At 39.1% G+C, this 14,222-nt stretch overlaps 2 protein-coding genes across 3 annotated transcripts in view; one reads left to right on the top strand and one right to left on the bottom strand.

Annotated features, from left to right (window-relative positions):
• The window catches only part of LOC137995496 (DNA ligase 1-like), a 461,965-nt gene that overhangs the window by 118,115 nt on the left and 329,628 nt on the right, over positions 1 to 14,222 (top strand). The window lies entirely within an intron of this gene.
• Positions 4,748 to 14,222, bottom strand: part of LOC137993340 (dehydrogenase/reductase SDR family member 4-like) — a 9,897-nt gene continuing 422 nt past the window's right edge. Inside the window, exons 1-8 of one of the 2 annotated variants that reach the window (XM_068839233.1) lie at positions 14,192 to 14,222; positions 13,141 to 13,324; positions 11,287 to 11,364; positions 11,157 to 11,180; positions 10,052 to 10,122; positions 9,612 to 9,663; positions 6,995 to 7,129; positions 4,748 to 4,870 (exon numbers count right to left, since the gene is read on the bottom strand). The exon at positions 14,192 to 14,222 is cut by the window's right edge and continues 107 nt beyond it. In XM_068839233.1, the coding sequence (XP_068695334.1) occupies positions 4,811 to 4,870; positions 6,995 to 7,129; positions 9,612 to 9,663; positions 10,052 to 10,122; positions 11,157 to 11,180; positions 11,287 to 11,364; positions 13,141 to 13,324; positions 14,192 to 14,222 (635 nt within the window). In that variant the 3' untranslated portion in view covers positions 4,748 to 4,810. The remainder of the gene's footprint in view (positions 4,871 to 6,994; positions 7,130 to 9,611; positions 9,664 to 10,051; positions 10,123 to 11,156; positions 11,181 to 11,286; positions 11,365 to 13,140; positions 13,325 to 14,191) is intronic. The other variant, XM_068839154.1, reaches the window with a different exon arrangement.

Here is a 14,222-nt window from a genome sequence, read left to right as displayed (position 1 = left end):
TCTCATTGGTGGTGGTTTTTTCTGCCGCGCGCCGTCGCCACTGACGTTCTGTTGCTAAATCAGCATATTGGTCTTAACGAATACAAAAAACGTGGACTGAGGAAGCAGAAGGACTCGATTGTGTGTATGAAAAGGCTAGGACACAGCTAGAACTTTTGGCCAATTGCAATATTATGAATAGTTTGGTTGTCTTGAAACCCCCAGGTGAGGAAATCGGGGCAAAGTTTTGCAAATCGTTGGCCCAGAGGATTGGAAAGCCCGGGGGGGGGGGGGCGGGGGGGGGGGGGGCCGCGGGGGGGGGGGGGTTACTCCCTTATAAGACACCTGGGGGGCAAATGCACAACGTCGATTGCATTCATGTGGATTTGGCTCACTTTCATCATGTTCTCAAAAGACGGGGTCAGGTTTTGAACACAGTACATTTTCATCGACTGTTGGGTTGGTTTTTATATCAGGTTTCACAGCTGCAGCTGAGAACGAGAAGACACAAAAGGTGTATCTTCTGGATAAGGTCATTTTTGAGCACATAACTCTAAAACAGGACAGATCTTCCGGGTTATTTTTTGGTACTACAGCTCGGAAAAGAAAGCCGACAAATGAAGGGAGACGAAATCATCCAAGAAACTAGACGAGGCGAGGTGTTTTTCTTCTTTCTTAGACAACCCCGAAGAGAAGAACAAAGCTTGGACCAAAAAATAATAAAAAATGTATGTGTATAGTACTGTTGGAAATGGACCGTTAACAACTTAGAAAAACTTTCACGTGTTTTTATTTCAATTCGTTTGTTTATCATTATCATTGGTTCACTGAAATAGTATGAAAGGACGAACCTGCAAAAATTAACAAAACAAATAATTAAAAAAACTAACTACACGGTATGCTATTAGTGGCCGGGTGGATTCTAGAATTCTTAGCCGAACGTTGATCGTCCAAAAACAACTACCAAACACTCTGAATTTTTGTTTGAAAATGTTCTGAATGTATATTATCATGTGAAACTGAATGATTTCCCTTGCCTTAAAAAACCAGCGTGTTGTTGGGTCCATAAAAACAATTTCCGCAGAGATATGACTTATGATCGTGATTCATAGAAGTCGCGGCCCTGAAAAAGCAGACGAACGGAGGAAACTACATGACAACTTGCTGAAGCTGCCCCTATGCACAGGATACCACAAGATTACACATTTCGTTCTCCTAATGTCGGCCCCAATTCATCACTTGTTGTCAAACTGTTGTCCTGTTTGTGGAGATCTATGTTTTAAAAAGAAAACTAAAGTAGGTGCAACAAATATGTCGGAGGATGCTGTTGTTTGCTTGTTTGTTGGTTACTTTCCATCTACAGATTTGAAAAGCTGGTTCCCCCATCTATCACTAGCAGTTGAATGCTCCTGTTATGTACGACGACTTGATTTAGTGAAAGGAAAACAGAAACGCGACCCCCCCCCCCCCCACTGATTTCATTTGATACACCCGATCCTGGAAGGTGAACAAAGAAAAGCAACTAAGAAACGCTTTGCGAGAGTTGCTAAGATTGTTCTAAAACAGCAGTGTACATGTATCAATGCTTATACAACTGTTATACCTTGTGCTTATGGTTATTGATTCCACCTATTCAAACATTCAACGCGTCATTGAGTTTTGAAATAACCCGTTTTATGCTAGAGACACAATAGGGCCCGTTATTAATACCGACCGAGAAAATAAGCCGCGGCTTACTTCTGGCCGCGGCTTAACATAATACGTGAACACCCCGTATAAATGGTACAAAATCTACGCGTTCACGGCTTTCCCTCGCCTGGCCTGGCGGTTTGAGTGGTTTATACTAGTTATATAAATAGTTCCTTTGGCGTAGTATGTTACCGACGCGGCCACAGGAAGCTGCGGCTTATTTTCTCTCGTATTAAAACGGCCATCCTGGACGAACTTGGGAAACATTTGTTGTCCGTCTGGTTATGCGTCTCTAGCTATACAGACGGACGCATTAAGCCGTCTAGACGAACTATCGTTTGTTGTCCACGACGCACACGGAAAGTATAAAAAAAAAGATATTCCGTTCAGAGGGCTAAATAGGGCCGTTTACCCACGACAGAAAATAAGCCGAGGCTTAACTCTGGCCGGCGGCTTACATAAGACGCGAAACATCCCGTATAAATGGTACAAACAATCAACGTTCACTGGGCTTTCTCAGAGCCGCGGATTATTCCTGTGCCTGGGAGTTTGTACTCGTATAAATAGTTCCTTCGCCGTATATGTAGGCCGCGGCCAGACAGAGGTAAGCCCGCACCGCCAGCTTACTTAGGGCCGTTTACCGAGAGAACAATAAGGGCGCGGCTTACTCTGGGCCGCGGACGCTACTTACTATTTCGTGAAAGGAACTATTTACACGAGTATTATACAACTCCCAGGCCAGGAAATAAGCCGCGGCGTTGAGAAAGCCGTGAACGTAGATTTTGTGCCATTTATACGGGGTGTTCGCGTCTTATGTAATAATTATTTTCTCTCGTATAAACGGCCCTACTTTCTCTCGTATAAACGGCCCTAATGTGTCTTCTATAGTTCGTCCCGTCTTTACACTAGACGAATAACAGAGAGACGCATAATTCGTCCGGACGGATTATGACGTCATATCCTTGATACCAGTTTCGTAACTGAAGGAACTACCGACGTTAAATAAATTGACTTTACTTTTACTTTAAATAAATGTTGTTTTGAAAATGCGGTGTCTTGATCTTTAGTGGTGAAGCGGAAACGCGCGGTCCCTATAGAGTTGAATATGTTTCTTTATTTCTTATTTTCTCTACTACCACAAGACCTGGGACACAGTGTCCTAATTCACGATAATAGTGAATTCAAAGCAAATTACGAATTAATCGTTAATTTATTTATTTCTTTGATCCTGCAATCTGATTGGTTCCGGGAGCGGGCAGTATTTTCCTATCTCCTGACCACGGTCATGGTAACCAACTACGCTAAGCGCAGAGTGAAGTTGCGAATTAAAAGAGCGAAGGCCTGCGGCCTCGGGCCGTACTCGAGATCTCGGGCACAGTTTTTCCCAATACGGACCTCCCGGCCGGTGAATAACATATATTTAGAGAAGAGATCGTGTTGCGATACTTCATGTTCTGCGGGCTCACTTAACAACAACGGAATTACCGTAAAGGAATGCGCAGGGCATAGCGGGCTCAAGTCACACTCAGCAAACATATCACGGGCATGCGTTTTGAACAGTGCCGTCCAACGTCGTGGACGGCGGTTGGATAGGGTTGGGTTAGGGTTAGGGTTTGTTTTCGACTCAGGGAAGAGACGTCTGTTCACTTAATAAAAAGGACATGACTCGAGCTCAAACCATTTTCGATTGAGTTCTGGATGTAGTTTTCGATTGCAATGCAGAGATTCCAACCCCTTTCGTAGGAAAATAGGGAGAATCTTTTTTACCACCGCAAGCGCCCACACGAGCGCCGCAGGAGCGACCCTGTTGGAGCATCTGTATTTCTATCCATTGCGAAATTATAACTATCCACGACAAAATGTTTTCTATACACGAGAATGTCTTCTATCTATGACTAGCTACCAGCTCTCTCTCGAACTACAAAAGTTTTGTCAACGAAAGCACAAATTGTGGCACTGAAAGTAAAATTTGTCATGAGTAGCAAGAAAGTTGTCATGGGCGGAGAGAAAGTTGTGTACCTAAGGGCCACCGTACGTTTTACACTCTGATAGCAAAAAAAATACGTAAGAGTTAAGATAAGCAACTTGTTTCCTTATTTTCAGAATTTCATGATAAACCGGGAGGGTTGGAATCTCTTCAATGAATTTTTCCAGGCTTCTATGCTTCCAGTCTTGTGCACCAACTATTAGCTTGCAAGCAAACTTTGAGCCTAGGACATTCAATGAATTTTTCCAGGCTTCCATGCTTCCAGTCTTGTGCACCAACTATTAGCTTGCAAGCAGACTTTGAGCCTAGGGCATTCTGAAGGCAAGTGCGGATTCTCCACAATAGACCAGTTCAGGCTCTTGAGTGCATTATGGGTAATCAGGGCAACATGGCGGGAAATTCAAAGCAAAATAAACTGTGCATGACTGTACTTTACAGACTTTCGTCTTCATAAACCAAACAAATAACTCCTAAATATTGCTTTTCTGTCTCCATACATTCTATGTAATTTTGTGCCTTTGGAATTACAGGAAATGTATGACAGAAACTTTGTTTAATAAACTAATTTCTACAATAGCCATTCTCTCCAACTTTATTCTGCCACACCCTGCCACACCTTTCATTGTATATCATGGATACTTTTCATCGTTGTGACCCTTTGAATTTCTCTCCATCTTGTCCTGATTACCCATGATGCACTGAAAAGCGTGAACTAATCTATGAACGCACTTTTGTTGATTTCTGTCGGTCGAAACTCGAATTAAGATCGTCTCATGAAAAGTACGGCGTCTGAAACGGGCCTAAATTGAGCCAATGTTTGGCAGCATTGTGACAATCAGGCTAAAAAATCTTACAAAAGTCCTTAGGGCATTGGCTGTGGATAGGCTAATAGCCCACTTTCGATATATTAAAATTCAGTCCTAAACAAAAGGCATCATCTCGAGGCTCTGGGGAATAAACTCATACAAATCCTTCTATTTATTCCCCAGAGCCTCCAGATGATGCCTTTTGTTTCGGACTGAATTTTAATATATCGAAATCGGTCTATTGAGCTCGACATCTAAATCAACAGGCGTATCTTAATTAAGTTCGGCTCGTGAAAAGTACGGGGTCTCATCATCATCATCATCATCATCATCATCAAATCAGATGGTCTTACCTTCCAAGTGGATTAACCTGATAGAAAAACTCTCCCAGTGAATCATTTCTCCAATACTGAAACCAATGATAAAGTAAATCAGGAGCACCCAACGAGAATATAGTTCAAAACCACTTAAAACATAGCATTGTTAAACGTATTTTAGTATTTAAACGGTAGTTATAGGCATATTTTTATCCCCTAAAAATTTTTCATGTGTTCGGATTTCCCAGCTGAAAATCTAGTGATACGAAAATTATAGGGATCAAAACTTACCTTTTCAAAAATTTCAGCCAGAAAAAAGGCTCCCGAAAATTCTAGGTGACCTTTTTAGGGTAAAAATCCGTTAAAAATGGGCAATTATACCACTTTTCAGATGTTCGAAAATCCTAGGAGAGGCAGGCAAACAAGAACTTTTACAACAAATGTTCCGAAAATTCTAGATCTCAATTGTCTTCCGAACAGATACTTTCCGAAAATTGACGTTGGGTGCCCCTGGTAAATAAGCGTTGTTTGATTGGTATTACAAAGTGTTTTTAGCAGAATGAATGAAGCAGGAATCTTGTTTTTTCTAACACACTAGGGAGAATAGTGTTTTGTGGAGATTTCTCGTATTCCTATGGTTGGGAGGAAGAGGAATATCTAGACCCGGGGGGGGGGGGGGGGGACTCCCATATAAAACAGACGGGGATGCTCGTCGTCTCGCTTAGGGGTGTAAATTTTGGATTTTGGTCTCGCTTTGGGTGTTCCGGGCAAAACGCCAATATTTTATGCCACCAAGGTCTCGTTTAGGGTTCTGCGAAGTAACACAGAATTACGCGAAGAGAAACAGAAGTCAAATTTCCTTTTAAATTTTCTTTTTAGATAAAAGCATTCGATGATTATGCCTTTTTATCATTAAAACTCATTGCGTGTCGTATTTTTGTGTTTTTAAACGGTCTCTTTTAGGGGTCAAAATTTGCTTAAGCCACGCCTAGATTGGTCTCCTTTAGGGGTTAAATTCAAAATTTCCGACGAGCATCCCCGTCTGTTTCATATGGGAGTCCCCCCCCCCCGGGATCTAGACGTTGCTTGGTTTCTACAGTGGTCAGTTTGCGGAAGAGTGAAGATCAGATCCTGGACAAGCAATAATCGTCTCTTTAAGAGACAATTGCTTAAAATTGTCCAGATAAGTTTGAGGATCATTTCACTCTTTCGTCTACTGAACCCGCACCTCAAATACATAGTTTTTTCTTACAGGGGTCAGTTTGTTTGTCATGCAGCATCCACGAATGCCAGAACTATAGAAGCTACAAGTTTATTGTTCTCTCACTGTATTGATGAGACGGTACGATCAAGGTTTCAAACGTTTATTGTCATCGGAGTCTTTACAACTGGTTACTCGAGACGTTGAGTTGACGAGTTCGGTAGTTCGAAATCCATTGGTCTGTCCGATAGTCTTCATTCAATTGCAAAATGGAACCAATTACAATTCGTGACGTAATGCCTGACGTTATTAATTATACAGATTATCGATTCTTATTTAAGCGATACACTCACGTGTATCTCAAGTTTTCTGGGCAGTCATATGCTTGGTTCCCCCTGGCATGACTACCATACAGTTGCATTTGAGAAAGCTCTTTTTCCTCAGTTTTACAAAGAAGAGAGTTCGAAGTCCTAATTATCAACAACTTAATCCATGGCAGTTGTAAGTGAGAAAACTGGCTGATGGTGTTTTCACCCATTGACTCCTGGGAGTGAGACTTGATAGATTTTACTCTGTCTAACGCCAGACGATTTTACTCTGTCTAACGCCAGACGATTTTACTCGTCAATGGGGAACCCCACAGGAGTGAAAATTATAACAACAGCTAGATTCACTCAAAAACTATGTCCTCATTAACCCTTTCACTCCCAAGAGTGACACTTATAGATTTTACTCTGTCTAACGCCAGACGATTTTACTCGTCAATGGGGAACCCCACAGGAGTGAAAGGCCTCTTTTAGCTATTTGGTCAAATGAATTAGATCCCAATTGCTCAGCAACATCTCTGCATGTATATATGGCATATAATTCAATTTGTTTTCCACACAACTGCTTCTCCACATTAATTTTTACTATAAAATGTATGAAAAATGTATGAAAGATGCAAGCTGCACAGGTTACCAATGATCTTCCCACCTGACAAGTGACAAAACTTTTTTTTATTCTCAATACTTACTTTTTCACTAAAACTCGTCTTGATGACCCCAGGAGCAACACAATTTACTCTCACACCCATGTGTCCACATTCTTTAGCTAAAACATTTGTCAGACCAACTAAAGCTGTTTTGCTTACACCATATGCACCAGCACCCTGCAAAGATAATAAAATTTGTTACAGTACTACCTCAGGATCTAATACATGTAATAAATACCGTAAATCATTGTAACTGAACTGAGTAAAGTGCAATTTGGTCTGAAATTTGTCTGCAATTTGGTAAGTGTGATTTCAAAATCACAGAGATTATTTCGGACCAAAATTGCACAACACGAAGCTTAATCATTACAACCATTTAGAAATCGTACAATTAATTTTAATTGGTCAAATAGAGGATTTTTAAGTCAGTACCCGTCCAATAATTATTTTATTGATCCAGTTGACAGTTTACAAAGAAAAGCAGACACAAAACGGATACTGAATTTTAGCTGCAAACTCCCCTTAATGTTCGTCTTCAGCCTAAAGGAGCTCATTATCATCGCTCAGAAACTGTAACTACCAGTAATTAAATTCATCCTTTAAAAAAAAAACAAAAAAAAAGTTTTGGGAACAAAAGTTGCAAAATTCATCACAGAAGGGCTTTCTTTGTCTTTCATTTTCCTGCAATAGGCCATTTTCAAAATATCAATATTCAGCTTGATATTAAGGCAGAGAGGGCAAAAACAATAGAAACAAGTTGCAATGAATGTGAAAGATATCAGCATATTATCCACTTTCCTTTGTCTTCGTCCTCTAAACCTAGCTCTCTTTCAAGCTGAATTTAATATACCGGTATCAAAAGTGGCCCATTTGAATGTTTTCTTTAAACAAGCCTTGAAATCTGATTGGTTGTTTTGTTTTCGTTTTCCTCTCTCAGTGGCTGGGGAAAAGGTGCAATGTAGAGCAAAAAATAATGTGATTCTCAAATTAATCATAACCATTACCAATTTTCTCAAATTTTATCAGTGCATTACAACTACTTTATTTTTCACTAATTATTGTGTAGGGTTGAAATCGGACAGTCAAATCGGACAGTTGGCGTTAATCAGATGTCTGAAGTCCGACAGTTGCATCAGCCAATCATATTATTAGTGCATTCAGCTTAATCCACCAATCACAGAATTTGTCACAATAACCATAGCAACAACCACTTACCCTACCAAACTGGGGATTTTTTTTTACCAAAATGGACAAATTTGCAACATTATACAAAGAAAAAGGAATGCAATAATTTTGTTTCTCAGAAATTGTAATGCTTCTGATTGGTAACAGGAGTTCTCGTCATTCAATTCGGTCTGTATTAGTATTTGTGATTACAGTGAAATCAGACAGTTGGCTGTAATCGGATACCTGAAATTGGACAGTTACAATGTACATCAGCCAATTCTCATTGTTTCTAATAGCGTGCAATTACATAGATTCTCGTAAAATCATGTTTTTTAGGTCGAGCCCCCTTCGATCCACAAATTGATTATTTTGTTAATAAAGTTTCGAAGTTTCAAGTTTCATTAAACAAATCAGACTCCCTCTATGCAGTCGTCCGATTTTATGAATCACTCGTATGATTACAAACCAAATTGGACTCCACATAGTCCTCATGCCATAATAATTATAGTTAGTATCACCCATCTAGTGGACTAATGCAAAGGCTGCCTTTTTATTGGCTACGCTACTAGAGGACTATTAGTAATAGTCCTCGAGTAGCGAAAAGCGTGACGCTTTCTTCCGTTTTATTCCCAAATAAATATTTCTTTAACTTGCATTTGCTAACTTTATTATTGCCTTTTCTGTCCGACTAGTTGGGTGGTACTAAAACAATTAGACCCTTCGCCCTCAAGGGCCACGGGTCAAAAATTGTCAAATAGCACTGCTGAGAGCCAAATTTCAGATTGCAAGGATCACCAGTGATTTCCAAATGGATGTAATGAAAAATAATTTATCATCATCAGCATCATGATTACCATCATTACAATTATAATAAACTTGATAAAGCATCTCATAGGCTGGTGTAAATTTTTAGTCAAGTGTATAAACCCATCTCCACCTGACAATAATACTTAAATTATAGATCTTACTCTGACTAAGGCCAGGTGTGAATGGGTTAAACCAGCAAATTGAGCAAGAAACAACGATCAACAAACTTTTCCCAAGGTCAATTTTTTAGCTTAAAACAAGTCTATGAAACCTTTTCAAGGGGCACAAGGGAACACACCTTTGTGTACTTTCAAACGTTCTAACCACTAACATATCTACAAGGTAGGTAAAGTCTGCTTAAGAGCCAAGTGGCCCATTAGACCGGAGCTTATCCTGGTTGCTGTAACATGAAATGACTAGGAGTATCTCTACTCCCCCCTGGATGGGATGTTAGTCCAACGCAGGGCTACCCCCAGCATTAATTCTCCAGTACCCATTTATACACCTGGGTGGAGAGAGGCACCATGAGAGTAAAGTGTCTTGCCAAAGAACACAACACAATGTCCCCAGCCACTGGGTCTGAAACAGGACCACTCAATCTGGAGTCGAGCGTACCAACCAAGAGGCCACCGTGCCTCCCACACTATATCTACATTGTACTTTCATTCAGAAATTTGACACTTACCAGCATTGGTTTAAATGCAGCTGTTGATGCAATGAAAATTACAGATCCACCCCTAAATGAACAAACCAAAGTCAATAAGTGGTAAATTGTTTTTTTTTTGTACACGTACATTAAATGAATAAGCCTCCACTTGCAGAAAACTATTACATGCTCATTTAAACTCACATGCATCCTTTAAAAGACTATAATAAAGAACATTTAGGTTTCTTTTTGCTAGTGTTTAGTGCAAATTACATTTCACTGTTTTGTTTGTTGTCATTGATTGCCTTGAGCAAAAAAGGATGAATAATAGAAGCTGTAAACTGTGACCTCAATGTAACATCTTTAAAAGAATTACTATACCATAAGAAATGAGTCAGGTCATCAATCAGCCAAAGGGCATTCAACAATTCAACAATTTATGGAAAGTTGAATTCAGACATAATAATTTTTATACCAACCCTCTCTTCTTCATCAATGGAATTATATCTTTTGCCAGAAGGAAAGATGATTTTACATTGACATCGAATATCTGAAATTTGGCAAAAATTGTTAACAGGATATTCATCACCACGCCCCACTGACGAGTAATTTGAAAATTGTCTGGCATTAGAAAGAGTAAATCTATTAAGTCTCACTCCAAGGGTCAATGGGTTAACTGGTCTTAGTCAATCTTCCTATCAATGAAACCCTGCTGAAGGTGTTAAAGAGGGGTGTGTTAATTGTATATTAGTTCGTCTGCCTCAGCCTTTTGGCATAAAGTGCATAGACTGTCGTTATTATGTCATGATTGTAAAAAAAATGGAGGTGACCGGGATAGTGTTTAAAGGTGATTACTTCATAAAAAATAACAAAACGTTTCGTGGTTCAGGACTATAATTATGGGTTAACAACCTGAGTCAGTCGACTAGCTGTCCCCTATAATCCAATTTGACCCCTGAGAGTGCAGGAGCTTAATAGACTTTACTCTGTCTTATGCCAGACGATTTTACTCATCAGTAGGGAGTTTGAGGTGTGAATGGGTTAACAGACAATTTTATTCATCAATGGGGGTGGTTCAAGAGTCAATGGGATAAAGAAACCCTTACATGTAACTTTATTTGGCTATTATGCTTCCTTTCTTTTAAATTAATAAGTTAGTTTAAGTGTAAAACTGGCTATTCATTATCTTTACTGACCAACATCTTTGTGTTAATGAAAAATTTTACACTTGGCAGGGGTATCAATAAAATTTGAAGTTGACGAAAGGTTTGAGTAGAGTAACCACCGACTGTTCTCATTGTCAAAATGAACTTTAACGTTAAGTTTGAAAGAGTCTGTCTTTAGTATACTAGGTAATTACATGACTTTGAGTGCAATTTGGAATAAAATTAGTAATAAGCATGAGTAAGTTTTTTCGAAGACGACCAACAAAGCAATTTTATTGATGTCTGATCTCTCGGGAAACTAGTTAGTTTTGTTTCCCTCCAGTCCTGATGTTTCCCTCGACAACAACAGGTCTCTCTGGAAAACCAAACTAACTGTTTCCCTTGCTTCCCATACATTACTGTAAGTGTACATTATTACCTTGTCCCAAGCTTCCTCAGAAACCTGAAATGAAAATATTGTTTAATGAATTAAAGTTATTGACATTATCACACAAAGCAATATTTTTGTAATTGCTTGGAATATGATGAGATTAAGTGTGAAACTCTACCTTTAAAATTGGTCCAACTACTGGATTCACTGCAGCATTAGACACTAAAATGTCAATACCACCAAAGTGATGTAATGTCTGTAAAGGACAAAAACATAAACCTATTTATGCATTTGTCATTGACCAGAATCAGAAACACGACATTCTGTCAAGTATATACTGTTACAGTAATATGTTACATATATTTCACAAATATTCTATGAGGGCACGCTGGATACAGAGTGATAGATAACGCTCCTCGTTGGTTATTTAATCATTCTATATCCAGCAAGCCCGAGTAGAATAATAATTTGTTTTTATTATCTAAAACTCCAGGATCAACAAATCTTCCATGTATTGTTGACTAAAGCATCTCAATTTCTGCCTCAGTCAATTCCAGTCCAAAACCACCCTTTGTCTGCCACTTCTGCTCAGAGCTGCAAAAGTATTCTCAGCTTGCTTTATTGCTGATGCATTCCTTGACCATATTAGGTATCCGTAGTTTTAAATATATATATATATATATACTCGCTGAAGCAATGAACTGAAATTTTGCTACCATTGATCATTATTATATATATATATATATATATATATATATATATATATATAGGGAGTCTGTAAGTCGATTTTCTCGTGGAACAGTGCTCAATACGTTGAAGCAGAGCGGAATAAATATTTTAAGAGGAAAAAAGGACGCAACTACATTTCCCGACAAGCCTGTTTCGTGAATCGCTTCACTCTTCAGGGGTCATTAAACCCCTGAAGAGTGAAGCGATTCACGAAACAGGCTTGTCGGGAAATGTAGTTGCGTCCTTTTTTCCTCTTAAAATATATATATATATATATATATATATATATACATGTATTCATATACAAGGCGCAAGTGATTCAGTCTTTGCTAAAGCCGCTGTTGCACGTTGAACACTTTTAGCTGAAACTTATTCAAAACGAGTTTCAGCAGTGCAACATAAAAGGTCAACACTTTTTTGCAAACGTTGAATCTGGTCTCGAAATGTTGTTAATAGATTCCCCCAAAACAAGTTGATGCTAGTTCCATGGCTTTGGCTGGCTTCTGATTGGCTTACGCAACATAGCATAACAGGAAAGTGGTGTGCATGGTTAAACTCTTGTTTTTGTCACCACTGCAATTGTTGCGACCATTGCAGAAGTAGAAAGCAGTTCTACTTTTTGTGAAAGCTGTAGCACAAGAGACAAAACTTGTTCCGCAGCGCTATTCCACACAAGTTTCGGATACAAGTGTCAACGTGTAACAGCGGCTTAAGAGAAAGTGCTTGATGCGGTTTCCAGAACATTGTACATAATAGACTACAAGAGAAAATCAAAGATAAAACATATGTTGTCCGTAACTCTGAGTTCCACTCTTACGCAATCATCAGACGATCGATTTAGAGATTTTGCCTCCTGATTGAGAAATATTTTTTATGGTTTTCCAGGAAAGACAGTTATCTGCACGCACAACTCTGAGAAAAACCATCTCATTGAAAAAAAAAAAGAAAAAACTGATAACTTTGAGCAGGGTTAGGTACATTAAGAAAAATCAACCCACAAAAATGGTGCAGATTTTCCAGAATCAAATCCAGGACTCATTGGTGGAAGACAGCACGCAAAATTTACAAGTAATTTCCCAAAGCCAAAACACAAGCTTCATGTACTGCACATAACTATGAAAGATCCCAACCCCTGTAAAGTATGTGATGTGTCTATAAATGACTCAAAGCACAGAGAAATTAGCAGGACCTGAAAATAGCAATAGCTGATGGAGCGATGTTGTTTGAGGAATTTATAGCTCTTCATCTTCAAGTTACATGTAGCAGTCATGCCAGAAGGTTTCTATTCTTTAGATGCCCTTACCTGTTCAATGAGATTCTTCCGATGTTCAGGGTTTGCAACATGACATACCACACCTTTTACAGAACAACCTTGCTCTTCTTTTTCCAACTGAGAAACAGCTGCAGTCACTTTTTCTTTATTTCTGCTACTAATCATGACCTTTGCTCCATCTCTAGCAAGCTGTTTGGCAATAGCAAGGCCTATCCTATAGCAAGTTTGAAATTTTCATTACACTGATGAGCTGGTTTGGGTTAATCCAATTTAAGAAATGAACCAAAAGCCTGACGGTCATCTTGTCTGTTAAAGGAATCTGTTACTGAGAATGATTATTACTCTCTTCAAATTCCAAATTTTCCTTGGTTTGAACAATAAAAAAATTACCACAGACACAAACGATTTCAACCAATGAGGATACTGAAGCAAATCAAGGGCAGTCAAGGGCATCCTTCTAATAGAATTACAATGAGGTGCATTGTTATTTACCTTGTTCCCCAAAAGAAGTTTCTACAAGAAGATAGAAATTGCCAGCATTCCAAAATCACTCCCAATAAAGTTTCTGGGGGGTCTGTTTCTCAGAAAGTCCCAAAACTTTTCGAGCTTCTGTATCTTAAGGTTTTAAGTCTGTTTAAGTTTGTTATCTTGAAAACATGTGAAAAGACCAGTGTACGAAAACAAGTTGATGTGCAGCTTCACAGAAAAGGGCCAGAAAAGTTTTCGTGACTTTAGAGAAATGGGCCCCAGGCTCTAGTGTAGCGCTAGTACACGAAAAGACAGAACGAAGGTCATCACTTCGCTTGCACAAATTACAGATTACTCTGCTTATATAGTATACTGGGACAGTATGAGCATTCTCTATAAAAAGAAAAATGGAAGAGGGTTAAAAACTACCTCGTAGCAACTGTTAGAACATGCACTCTCGCAGTGCAAATGAGTCAGCAAAGCGCAAATGAGCTCTTTCTGTAAACAATAGGAAGGGGCAAAATTCTATCTCATTACAACTATTAATTAGAAAATGCGCTTGGCATGGTGCAACAATCGAAACTCCAGCATAACCAGAGAACGCAGGGCTCACCACTTGCACACCTCTGCTTTGTAATGACAGT

The sequence above is a fragment of the Montipora foliosa genome, chromosome 1 (assembly GCF_036669935.1).
Source record: "Montipora foliosa isolate CH-2021 chromosome 1, ASM3666993v2, whole genome shotgun sequence".
NCBI classification, from domain to species: domain Eukaryota; kingdom Metazoa; phylum Cnidaria; class Anthozoa; order Scleractinia; family Acroporidae; genus Montipora; species Montipora foliosa.
The sequence above is the reverse complement of the archived record's forward strand: the minus strand, read 5'-3'. Positions and strand labels throughout refer to the sequence as shown.